A 12,317-nucleotide genomic window follows, 5' to 3' on the forward strand; every position below is an offset into this window, starting at 1 on the left:
TGTCATTCGGGGAAATCCTTTTCATCACAAACGAAAAAGTATTTTTTAGTATTTTTCAATTAACAAATGCTTGGTACGACCAAAATAAGCACCAATAAGCACCAATCTGATGTGTCAACCTAAAGCTGTATGATATCACTTTGTCGTTTAGTATTTTCCAATGGTTTGATATTGTCCTTTGGTTTGGCTCAGACACTTCCAAATGTCTAACCTTATCCCCCAACCCATTGCGTCCTGATTTGATAAATTTATGACGTGCTAAAGTGACACTAAGTTTGTGTGATTTACGACACCATAAACTAAAGTCAGCGGCATCGAAACTTACCGTGGCCGTTTGATTCAGTCCGGAAATTGTGATGCCCTTGGCAATGACCCACAGAACCACAAACACTCCGGGACCTCCTGCAACGAAACAAGCAAAGCGTTGTATATAAAGTACAGAAAATGTTTCACTCGAGCAATTTAATGAGAATTCAGCATGCATCTACGAAAGGATGCGAATGTGCGATGTAATACCGCCTGCAAAGTGTCTGTAAGAGGTGTGGGTGGACGCGCCAAGTGTAATTACCCACGCCAGCACTGATGGTAGAGAACTCTTTACGACTAGGGAAATTCTTTTCTGGGTATAGCACAAGTAATATGCGGGGATTTGTGGGGTCTTACGAATTTCAAGAATTCTGGGATAACACTCATTGTGTTTTCACAAATTCATCATTTGTTAACGGGTCATCAATTCGTATATTGATGAGAAATGTTAAGTTCAGTTTATTTTTTTATTTATTAATTTTTTAATTTTTTATTTATTAATTGGACAGAATTGATGTTTTCCATAATTTTTATCTGCGACACAATGGTTTCTTTAATAAAACGGACATTTGGAATAATTTTGAATAGTGAAAATTTATATTCAAAAACGGTTATATTCACATCACCGAAACATATTATACAACAACGATACTCTACACAAAGTAAACAATTTAGGTTAGTGAAAACTCAGGTGACTTGCCAAAAATTGATGGACACATTCAGCTCTCTTTCTATTCACTTGAAATGTCTCACATAGACATACTGAGAATTTTGAGATTATTTCGAAAAAAAAACATGAATTCACTCCTCATATCCCGGGAAATCCAAAACGAGACCTTCTAATAATAAATGTGTGGGTCGAAGCCAACGTGTATGATATGGCACTTCATCGTCGCGGGAAAATGTAAGGATGGTCAAGTCCGAGAAAAGCTAAATGTCTGCGGGGAGCGATACAAACGCAGTTGTCGCGGAAAGGTCCACACAGTGTGGAGGAGAAATTTCAGCACAAATAGAATGCTATTCTCGGGGGGTGAGAAATTGTTGCTAAATAGAAAGCGACTGGATAAGCTGAGCTGATGGTACGTCCTAGGAGGATATAATCATAATTGCCCGGCTCTGCCCTGCCGGATGGCTAAGGGTATGTCTTTAAATAATGAACCATTTGGGTGGGGTGCGAGGATGATTGACTTAATGATGGTCGTTTTCTTTTTGCTGCTTGGAAGACTTTGTGATAATTATTGAGAAAAGGGTATGTTTTCGAAGGATAGCGTCCGTTGTGTAAGTGGAAGGCACATAGTTGTGATACTTTGTGCAACAGTGCTCGTATTATAAATAGTACTTGATTAATAATACTTAACGATTGAGTAGTAAACTTAAAAACAAATTTACTTTTGATTTTTTTGGGTTTTTTCTATAAAAACATCAAATCTCAAAAGTTTTTCTGTTTTATTCTATCTCTCTTTCTCGCTCTCTTCGATTGCAAAATGCGACAAGGAAGTTCGGATATTTTTCATTCTGGATCTGCAGGGCCCGCTTCGCAGCTTGTCAATTTCGGTTGAAGAAAGCCATTCATTTTCTTGGCTTGTCTATGTGGAATTCTTTCCCAGTGGACTTTACAGTGAATATGTTTTTTCACTCAGCATGTATAAGAAGGAAATGATAAGAGGTGCAATCTGTTAAGTGATTTACTTCCTTCAAGTAGCAAAGCAAAGCAAAGTATCTACTATACTGTTTTCAACCGATGAACTTTTTCCTGACAAACAACAATCGACAGCTTTACGAGTCTCCATAACGAACCCTGTTAAACTAGTTATACTGCAAAAGCTGCTCCTGTTTTACATATTTTAGCATAGAGAATGATGCTGATGGAATGGTATCCTCTGTGGCCCATGACTCTACTGCTCCGCCCGAGTAGTGTGGGCTTTTGACATTTAAGGCAGACAATGGAATGTTTTCACTGGTAAATGGAGCGCACATGGTTAGTTACAACCACTTGAGCAGGAAAAAAGAAAACAATATAACTAGGAACTTGTTTACTCCTCGTGTGATACGTTTATCATTTTTATACTAACCTCTTACCCTGAGCTATGTTCTAAATGTTTTTCTGCAGTGACTACGACAGCAGTTATTTGTACGCTCAAAGCTGGTTTTGTTATACATTTATTAACAAGATTTTTTTTAACTCGCTGGCTAAAATAAATTGCTTGCTCAAAACTGTTCGTTTGAGGCTAATAAACTTCTATCGCACCTAAACCCTGGTTTCCCCCAAAATGTTGGTCAAAACGTTGTGGTACAATGAAAATTATGGTTTGATTTTTTAAGACATTGTCAAAATGGAGTGTCTGTGCATCTTTTTAAATACAAAAACCGCGTAAAAAAGTCTCACTTATTTTTCAGACGCTTATCTCTAATCGATTTCCTCATAACAAGTTGCATTCGGAACTTTTTGTAGAAGGCTCGAAGACTCATAGTGTTATAAAGTAAACACACATAGTGTTAGTAACTCAGCTCGTCAAACTCATATTATGTCTATGTGTTTTTTTTTATAAGGGAAAATAGATTGACGCACGACCCAGCACACGTGCTTAGTAGTTGCCAGGCTACCACACGGAAGTGTAGGTACTCATCCTGTATTAGGCTTACTTGGGTGCTTTCTCTAACACACCCTGACACACTCTCTGACGCACCATATGAGTCTTACTTGGATGCTCACCACTAGCATACCATGTGAGTCTAACTTGGGTGCTCACCCTTTACGCACCATGTGAAACAAACTCGGATGCTCACCCTGCCACATGGTTCGCACTCTAGCACACTAATTTGAGACTTATTTGGGTGCTCACTCTAGCATACCTTGCCACTCTTCCTGACACACCATGTGTGTGTCACTTACGTTTTAACTTCTGACATGCCATGCGAGGCTGACTTCGATACTCACTCTACTCTCCTCTGCCATGCCTCGAGGTGTCGATAGCGATAGGTACCAATAGTTCTACGCAACGACCTTCCTACCTCGGTATGTGCAGTCCATACTCACACCTCACACTCATCTGTCATGCATCGAGGTGGTGCCTACGGTTGACACCCGCTGCGTAGAGCTGTGCGCCGCCGCACCGCGCCGCGGCCGCCGACGATTTTTAAGCGCCGCCGCCGCCACCATTTTTGACCGGCGCGCCGCTGCATTTTTTTGACCGAGCCGCCGGTGAATTTTAGGCGAGCCGGTGAAATAATTTGGTCTTAGGGGTTCACATACCTCGATTTGTTAGAAGAAAAATTCCGTGCAAACCCTTACACGTTTGAAAAATTTTGGCTGCGCCGCTGAAATAACATGTCACTTATTGGGAGGACGTGAAACGAATAATGATGAGCAAATAATTTGGTTCATATTACTTGTTTTTCACCTAATGTATGGATCTTTGGATTTTTTAAAAAATATGATACAACGTCCACTAGTTGAACTTTTGTGGTGAATATGTTATCGCCAAATGTAACAGGTCATTCAAAATTTCCCTGAGTTTAGGGCTTTCACACCTCCACGCGGAAACTAAAATATTTTCGCCTTTTGGCATGGTAAATGCTTCCAGCTGACCTTATATAAATATTCCTAATGATTGATAATTCAAATTCGGCATACCTTCAACATATATTTCATTCAAGAGTTCATTCAAACCCCAAGAATTCCCTAAAGTAGGCCTTATCGTATATACGCATAACGAAAGATCAATTAGCTTCTTTTAGAAATGAAATATGCTCTTAGTGATCATTTGAATCAAATTGGCTTTTGTTTCATTCCAAGAAATCCAATACGTCCAAGAATTGGAGTACAGGCGTCAATTGGTCAAAAAGTCAATACACGTAACTAAAAATCTATCAGCTCCTTTTAGATATGGAGCATGTTCTGCATTTAAATCAAATTCTATATGAATTGACCTTTCCGGTCAATTTTTTTTATTTGGTTAATCGATTCTTTAATTTATTTAAGATCAACTTTCCCAAAGAATCCATTTTTTACGCTTCTAATTATTTAAAAAAAAAAAAATAAAACAGAAATCGGAAAAATGCTGTTTTTCAAGTTTGGCCTAGCATTTGCCCGATCTGGAACCAACATCAGTTCAATTCTTCAGGCGGTTCATACGTGAAGCACTTTTTAATCTTTTGCTTTCAGTTTTTAAAATAGTTAAAAGGTTAAAAAATTTGAGTTCTTGGGAATAGTGGACCTTAAATAAGTCAAATAATCGACTGAAGTAATGAAAACGACACGCTAGGAAAGGTCAATTGAATTCCTGTTCCATTTCAAGCCAATATTTTCTAGAATTGGAGTACAGGTCTGAAGGTCAATACGCATAACGAAAGATCTATTTGCATCTTTCAGAAATGAACATGTGGTTAGTGATCTTCTAATTAGCATTACATATCTCACTAGGACACTACCGACTCGCAGCTTAGTACTCATCAAGCCCATCCACAGTTGTTAACTTCGAGGTTTCTAAGCCAAGTTAACATTTTTGCATTTATATATGAGGCTGGCACGATAATGCTTTAATGACTAGGAAAGTTGAGAAAAAAAAGTTTTTTGGACCAGATCGGAATTCCAATCCAGCCACCTTCAGCTTGGTTTTCTTTTGTAGCTACGCATTCTCACGTATGGCTAAAAAATACTTCACTGTTTGTGATCATTTGAATCAAATAGCATTCGACTTCATATTTAAGGCTTATGTAATTTAGTTATATGGATCACACAGGGCATGAACCATCTTTAAAGAAAAAAAGCAGGGCGTATTATATCCCAAGGAAATTTTCAGAGGATCCGGAATAATTTACTTTTTGAGGGCATATCCAATTTGGTTCTATAGATTACAAGGCACATTGTCAATTTAAAAAAACAGATAACAGCTGTTAGAATACCCGTGCAGATTTTAAGACCTAAATTTCAGTGAATTATTGGATGAACTGAAATGGAAACATTGTTGAACGTTCATCCAATTCAGTTAAAAAAGAACACAATCAACATAAACGATTTAGAAAAGCAAGCAGCTCCGAAGGAGGTCAAGACCTGTACTTCAGGTAATTCTTATATGGACTGGGATCCAATAAATGTTTAAGGAATATCCATTTTTATTCTATGTCGGTAGGGACGAGTCCTTTCAAATTATTCTTGAAAATTGGGGAATGGTACTTTGTGCTTATTATTTTAATTCAAGACAAAATTTTCAAAACGACTTATCGGCTTTTGTAAACAAAGATTCAAACGACGATTTGACGAATCTGATAGCACTCCCACGCAAACCAACACCATCAACAGGTAGCGGAAACCTTCACCTATTGATGGTGTAAGTTTGCGTGGGAGAGCTATCAGATTCGTCAAATCGTCGTTTGAATCTTTGTTTACGAAAGCAGATAAGTCGTTTTGAAAATTTTGTCTTGAATTGCTCAAAAGAAGCTTAGAAAATGAAAAGATTGTGAATCATTGTATTTGAACGACGGAGGGTACAATGTCGAGCAGAATCATAACTTTTAGTTGTTTGATCAAACTCAATACAAGAGTTCCCCCTGTCTCACAAGAAAATTTTCTCGCTATGTCACTAATTCACCGGATATGGTGAAAACATATATCTAAAAATATATCTTTTTTGAAGAAATCTGATTTTTTTTACTGATGACAGATATTTTGATGTAATGTGCTATCAGATGGTGCGATCAGCATTCCATTTCTGGCAATATCAACACCAACATTGAACCATTTCTCATAGAAGAGCTAGAAAAATCAGCGAACACCTTTTTACATAACTAGTACCAAACCAGAAAATCTTCCTTATATCATTGAGCAATCACTTACTGAAAAATGTGTTCTATCGGAATTCTGGAAAATTAATTTCTGGAAACTACAGAAATTCTGAGGAACTACTCTCAAAGAAGTTTGAAGAATTGCCCCTTTGAGAATTTTGGAAACATCCTTTTTCCTTAATTTTGTGCAAATCCTCCCCCAGGAATTCTACGAAACATCTTCTTCAAGGAATCTGGGAAGCTCATATTACTAGAACACAGGGTTTTTTTTCCTGCTTTATGAATTATGGGGAATCCCTTCCCAGTAGTTCTGATTATGTACCCAGCACACCTTCAGATATCATGGAAAATTCTTCCTCCAAGGATTTTTGGGATCTTAGGACTCCATCAGACTGTAATTTTTCATGAATTCCATACAAATTCTTCTTCAGGAATTCTAGAAAATTCCTGCTCCATGAGTTCTGGGAAATTGATTTTCCAATCTTCTTGTTTTTTCCATATCCAAAAATTCTTCTAAGAACTTATCCCATCCGGAATTATGGGGAATAACTCCACAAAAAACTAAAGGACTACAGCCTACCTTCTCACCTCAAACCAAGTACTATTCCTTTTTCTTAAATTTCTGTGGAAATCTCCCACCAAGATATGTCGGAGGAATTCTCCTTTCGGAATTATAGGAGCTCGATATATAACAATTGTGATATATTTCTGTTTTAGAATTTGTAGAGAATTTCGTCTTCAGAACTCGGAGAATTTCATCCTACAAGAATTTCTGCTACGGAAACTTTCCGGAATACTCATTAAGAAATATTGGGGAATGGCCCCTCCAAAAGGTGATGGCAATCTCTCTGGCTAGAATTTTGAGAAATCCCTTCCCCAGAAATTAAAAGCAATTTTTCCTTCAGGAATTTGGAAAAAATATATCTTCCTTTGTTCCTGGTGAATTTCACACCATAGACCAGATATGTAATTCTTCTCTCTGATAACTCTAAGGAATTTCTCCCTCACGAATTATGAAGAAATAGTCTCCTATGAATTCTTACACAAGAATTACTGTGAAACTCAAGAATTCTAGGGGGTTTTATTCTCACAGATTTTTCATTCACTACAAGAATTCCTTACCTAGGAGTTTAGAACTTATCCAGAATTTCTGAGGAATGAACAATACGTATCTTAGATCTTCCGGATAAGAAACACCTGGGAAAGTACTTAGAAAATGTCTGTAAGATTCTCACGTATGTCCTGCTGGAATTTTCTCATCTGAACTTTTTGGTTGGCATTGCATTTCCCATTTGAAAATTGCCATGTCGCAGCTTAGTGTTTATTAAGAACCTACACAGTTAATAATTAAGTCATTAAATAAGTAGACTAAGTAAACTATCAAGATTATTATCATAGGCACAGGGAAGTACCAAAAAACTTACAAAGAACCATACTTAGCCTTGCTTTGTAGCCGTCTTGCTAAGGAAGCCATAATTCAGATTTTTTTGCTAGTGTTCTCATTTATTAATTACACACACCCACCTGGACGAACTATTGAAGAATTCATGAAGAAAATTCAAGAAAAAAATATGGCGAAATCACTTAAAGGAACCATAAAGAAATTCCTGAAGAAAGTTTGAAAGAATTTTGAAGGAACCTTAGGCGACTCTTCTCATGGTGTTCCCGAAGGAGTACTTTACAGCGTATGTACAATATAAATTATACTTATTGCGATTAGGGCACGAAGAGCAAATATTTAAAGAAGGTTTTTTTGTCACCCACTGACGAAATGTTTGAAGGATAATTTTGAACCGCGCCGATCCGAGCCGCCGCCGCCGCCGCCGAGATCAACCGTGGCGTGGCGCCGGCCAAGTCGCCGCCGCCGTTAGCAAATTGCGTTCACGCCGCCGCCGGCTCAAAGTAGATCGGCGCACAGGTCTACCGCTGCGACACTCTTACCTCGACATGTGCAAACCTCTCATTCACTTCACTTCATTCAATCACAAGTTTGTCATGCTTATCGACTGCTGCAAGCTGCAGGCAATCTGAGTGGTTGCAGTCGAAACTGCGTTGCACTTCTCCACCGCTTGGCATATCCTCTGGATAAGGGTATCCGGGGTTGTGTCCCGACCGCAAACGTTTAGCATAGCTCATATTTCTACTTCGAAACAAGGACATACGAACAGTGCCTAAACCTGTGGAGGTACTGCCGGAAGCAGCCATGGAATGACTGAAATTGTGTCAGATGGAACTGAACTTCCCCAGAGATCAAAGTGTGCGGTGGAACGAACAAGTAGCGAAAATTTGTCTGCTGCTCCATTGTCAAAATTTAAGAAAAAAAATTATACTTCATAAAATCAAAATCTTTAGAACTCAACATTAGTTGATTATATGTATTCATGAAGCACTACAGAATCATCATTCTCCCAACGATAATGGGCGAAAATTGATCGTTCCTGCACGAAGTGAATTGGTCCTGCACTCTTGGGTAGCGGAACATGAAGAGAAACGCGGAACTGAAGTTGAACGAGATGTAATAGATGAAGCATACTAATAATTGACGGCTGATACTAATCCCGACGAATTTTTCGGACATATATCTGGCGCTCGCATCTAAAGATATATTCGGTGAGCTCTTTCCAATTGTATTCTCTATTCTACTTCTATAACTATATCAACTATTTAGCTAGAAAAATAATTCAAGAAGATTCCATAACATTAGTCCTTTTACTTCGATATTGAACTTTGAAGGCACTTTAAAAATCTAGGATTATAGACTGCCTAATATTGTGTAAAATAATTATGAATAATGGATATTTGCATTGCATCTTTGATTTAGTTCAATTCGTAAATTTTTAATTTTAGTAACACTTTTACACTCATGAATGTGGCTTCTATAACATAAGCCTCATCCTGATAACATTAAATTTCCTTTCATATTTCAATATGTTCGGTCGAGACCGATACACACACCGTATTATTTTGCCTACGAAATCACCTAAAGTTTCTCATCGAAGATTAATACCCAAGCAGCACACATGTTGAAGAAAAGATACAGTAACTTACATGCAACCAAATTTGGTCATATTTGAGTTGCTGCAACCAAATCGGATTGGATTGTGCTACTCGGGTAACGAAAATGACTAACATAATGGTGCGTGTAATAATAAAGCTGTATAATTATTAAATTTAGTAATTGTTTTCTCATAAAAATGATTTTAGTTCATATTATAACACATCATATTCTGTTTTCATCATCATCTAATTTCAATATTATCAGATCTCTGTACAGATAATCCACAAGTTGATGATTGGCGATTTGAAGCAAAATTGTATGACAATATCTAATTTAAATATAACAGTTTCAAATAACATCAACGATTTCCATACATAGTCATTTAAAGTAAATCACAAATTTCTGTGAGATTTCACCGAGCTCTCAGAAGCGGAGCTGTTCAATAGATGGTTTCACACATTTTCGACAGTTTTAGCAGTTGAACAAAGGAAAAAATCAAGGGAAGTCAATAACATGGTGCTGTTGAGATTTCGGTGAAATTCACCGAAATTCACTAAAATCTGTGAAATGATTTAAGTGTGTAGTATCAGGAAAAAGCATTATCATTACTCATGTACTGCAAACGTTTGCTTAAAATTTATTAAAATTTCTTCGCTTCATATTTTAATTGAATTCTTACATTTTGAATGATGTTGAAAAAAAGGAAAATATACGGGTTTGCTTCTGCTACGACAATAGAGGCTTGTTTGCAGCCGTTTGATCATTTATTCATCCACTTAGATTTCATTTGTTGATCAAAATCATTATCATATCAGGGGGGAAGGGGAATTTAATTTCTTTTTGCTCTTTTTTTCGTTTCAGAGAGCGAGCAAAGGCGCTTAAACCTAGGCTATTAGCCAGGGCGAGGCTAATACCTTCGCCCCATCCGAGGAAAATCATCGGCAAGGATAATGGAGTGACATAAATTTCTTAGCAAAGTCACTCCCAACGTATTTCCACAAATTTTCTATCATTTGCTTATAATGATACTCCTAAACCACATACCCTACCCACCATCCAATTCCTTGACATCTATGAGGGCGTCGGTGAGTCGCTGGCCTCTCGTTAAGTAGATGTCATATCATCATTTCCTTCCCTTTCCTAGTAACGGAGAAGATGGGCGTGGCCGGCAATGATAGCTTTCATGTTTTATCATTTTGGACCCCCAATTGGATTTCCATTGAATCCCAAATGGAAATCCATAAGCAATTGGGGTAAGAAAGGTAAAGAATACACATGACAACTATCAGTATGCAATCTACGAAATACTCCGTTACAACGCAACGCAACGCAACGCAACGCAGATGGAAGTGAACTTCCCCATGGGGTCTACCCACCCAGCTCGATGTGTTAGGTGTTAGCCGGTGGGCGCACCTACCTTTAGAAGAGTTATTCCACTCGCGCTGCCATCTGGCAACCGAAGTTACTCTGATGCGTTCGCGGGCTGCTCTGGTGTCACGTAGCTCAAAACACTCCTCGTCTTGCTGGATGACCAGCTCGACTGGCATCATGCTCGATATCACGCAGGCTGCGCACGCTATGTTTAAAGGCAACTATTATGCAAAGTGAATGCACCTCGGATGTTAAGCCGTTAGATCATAGTTTTTGACCTCTAGTTTAAGGATCTGTGTCGATTAAAATATTTCATCGGTGAAATTTTGACTTTTTTACTGTTTAAGGTAATATTTTTAACCTAAAAACCTTTTCTGATTTTTTAAAAATTTTTGAAACAAGTTACATAAAATCCAATCACTAAATGTTTTTGCTGATGCTTTAAGAAACATTTTCATATAAAATAATTTTCATATGATGAAAGTAGCAGAAGTTATACTAAAAATACTGTTGACACCGAACATATATTCCATTTTTCGATAGCAAATTCTTGTGTAAATGCATATCTCATACGTGTCAATTTAAAAACCAGCAACCCTGCACCGTCCACTTGTTATCATAGAAACAGAGTTTAACGCTGGACAGGTTAAGAAAGATACTCAATTATATTTCAGTTGTGTTCATAATCATCTTCTGGAAGGAGGAGACTATGATGACACAATTTTAGACAAAACCCCTCCTCCAACGCTACATTCGCTGGTGGCATTGGTTTACCAAATATTCGGCCCTGTAGCAGAAAAAACATCAAGACAAATCTGAAGTCTGGACATCAGAGGTCAACGCAACCCATCAGGCTCAACTTGGTTTCACTGGGCGTTACTGCCGAAGTCTTTTAGTAAAACGGGGTGTTTTGAAAGTAAAATAATGCAATGGTTATTACAAGGTATTGGATAGTCTACCACAGGTAGTTGATTGCTGTTTTAGTGTATCTTCTGTTCAGACGCCATACCAGCTTTTGTGACAGTTGGATAGCAGCCGGGCTACCAATCACCGGAAAAAATCTTATATTGAAATTCCATATTCTTGAATTTTGTGAGCCTATCAAAGAGAGGTCTTACAAAGTATACGGAGCAAACAACGGAAGCCATCCACAGAATTTTCTATACTATCTAGCAAAACTACAAAATGCCAAATAAACATGAACAGTATGCAAGTAAACTGTTATCCACGGTGGTAGCATATGACAGTGGTCACCTTATGCAGACGTCCATTGTTGAACCTCAATCCAATCAAGTTTGAAATAAAGAATATAAATACTACTTTGAACTAGTTCGTAGTTCTAATTATTTGTTGATTTGAAATGTTAAAAAGTGATATTATGTTTCGGAATTGAATAATACTTTTTCTTAATGGCATTACATAAATAATTATACCGCTTTGGAGTGTTCATTTAGCACTTCTACAGCTATTAATTGTGAGGTTTCTAGTCCAAGTTACCATTTTCACATTCGTATATCACGAGGTTACGATGATATTTTATGCCCAGGGAAGTCGAAAAAATTCCTAGACCAGAGCGGGAGTCGAACCCAGCCACTTTCAGCATGGTCTTGCACTATAGCAGTGCATCTTACCGTACGGCTAAGGAAGGCTCCTGATCTATTCTTAATAAACCCTAAAAACATTGAAAACTGGCAGTAATTTTAATATAACTTCTACTATTTTTATCATATGAAAAATGTTTTTTTTAATGTGTTAAATTTAGTGGTTGGATTTTATATAATATGTTTCAATTTTTTTTTTAAATCAGGAAAGGTTTTTAGGGTCAAAAAAGTACCTTAAATAGTAAAAAAGTCAAAAT

General features: G+C 37.5%; 1 protein-coding gene across 2 annotated transcripts in view; it reads right to left on the reverse strand.

Annotated features, from left to right (window-relative positions):
- Nucleotides 1–12,317, reverse strand: part of LOC134208790 (diuretic hormone receptor) — a 216,943-nt gene that overhangs the window by 98,564 nt on the left and 106,062 nt on the right. For both annotated transcript variants that reach the window (XR_009978700.1, XM_062684740.1), the window contains one exon: nt 326–402. Coding sequence is in view for 1 of the 2 variants with exons in the window: in XM_062684740.1 (XP_062540724.1) it covers nt 326–402 (77 nt within the window). In the remaining variant the exon portion in view is untranslated. The remainder of the gene's footprint in view (nt 1–325; nt 403–12,317) is intronic.

This window comes from Armigeres subalbatus, chromosome 2, assembly GCF_024139115.2.
Source record: "Armigeres subalbatus isolate Guangzhou_Male chromosome 2, GZ_Asu_2, whole genome shotgun sequence".
Classification (NCBI taxonomy): Eukaryota; Metazoa; Arthropoda; class Insecta; order Diptera; family Culicidae; genus Armigeres; species Armigeres subalbatus.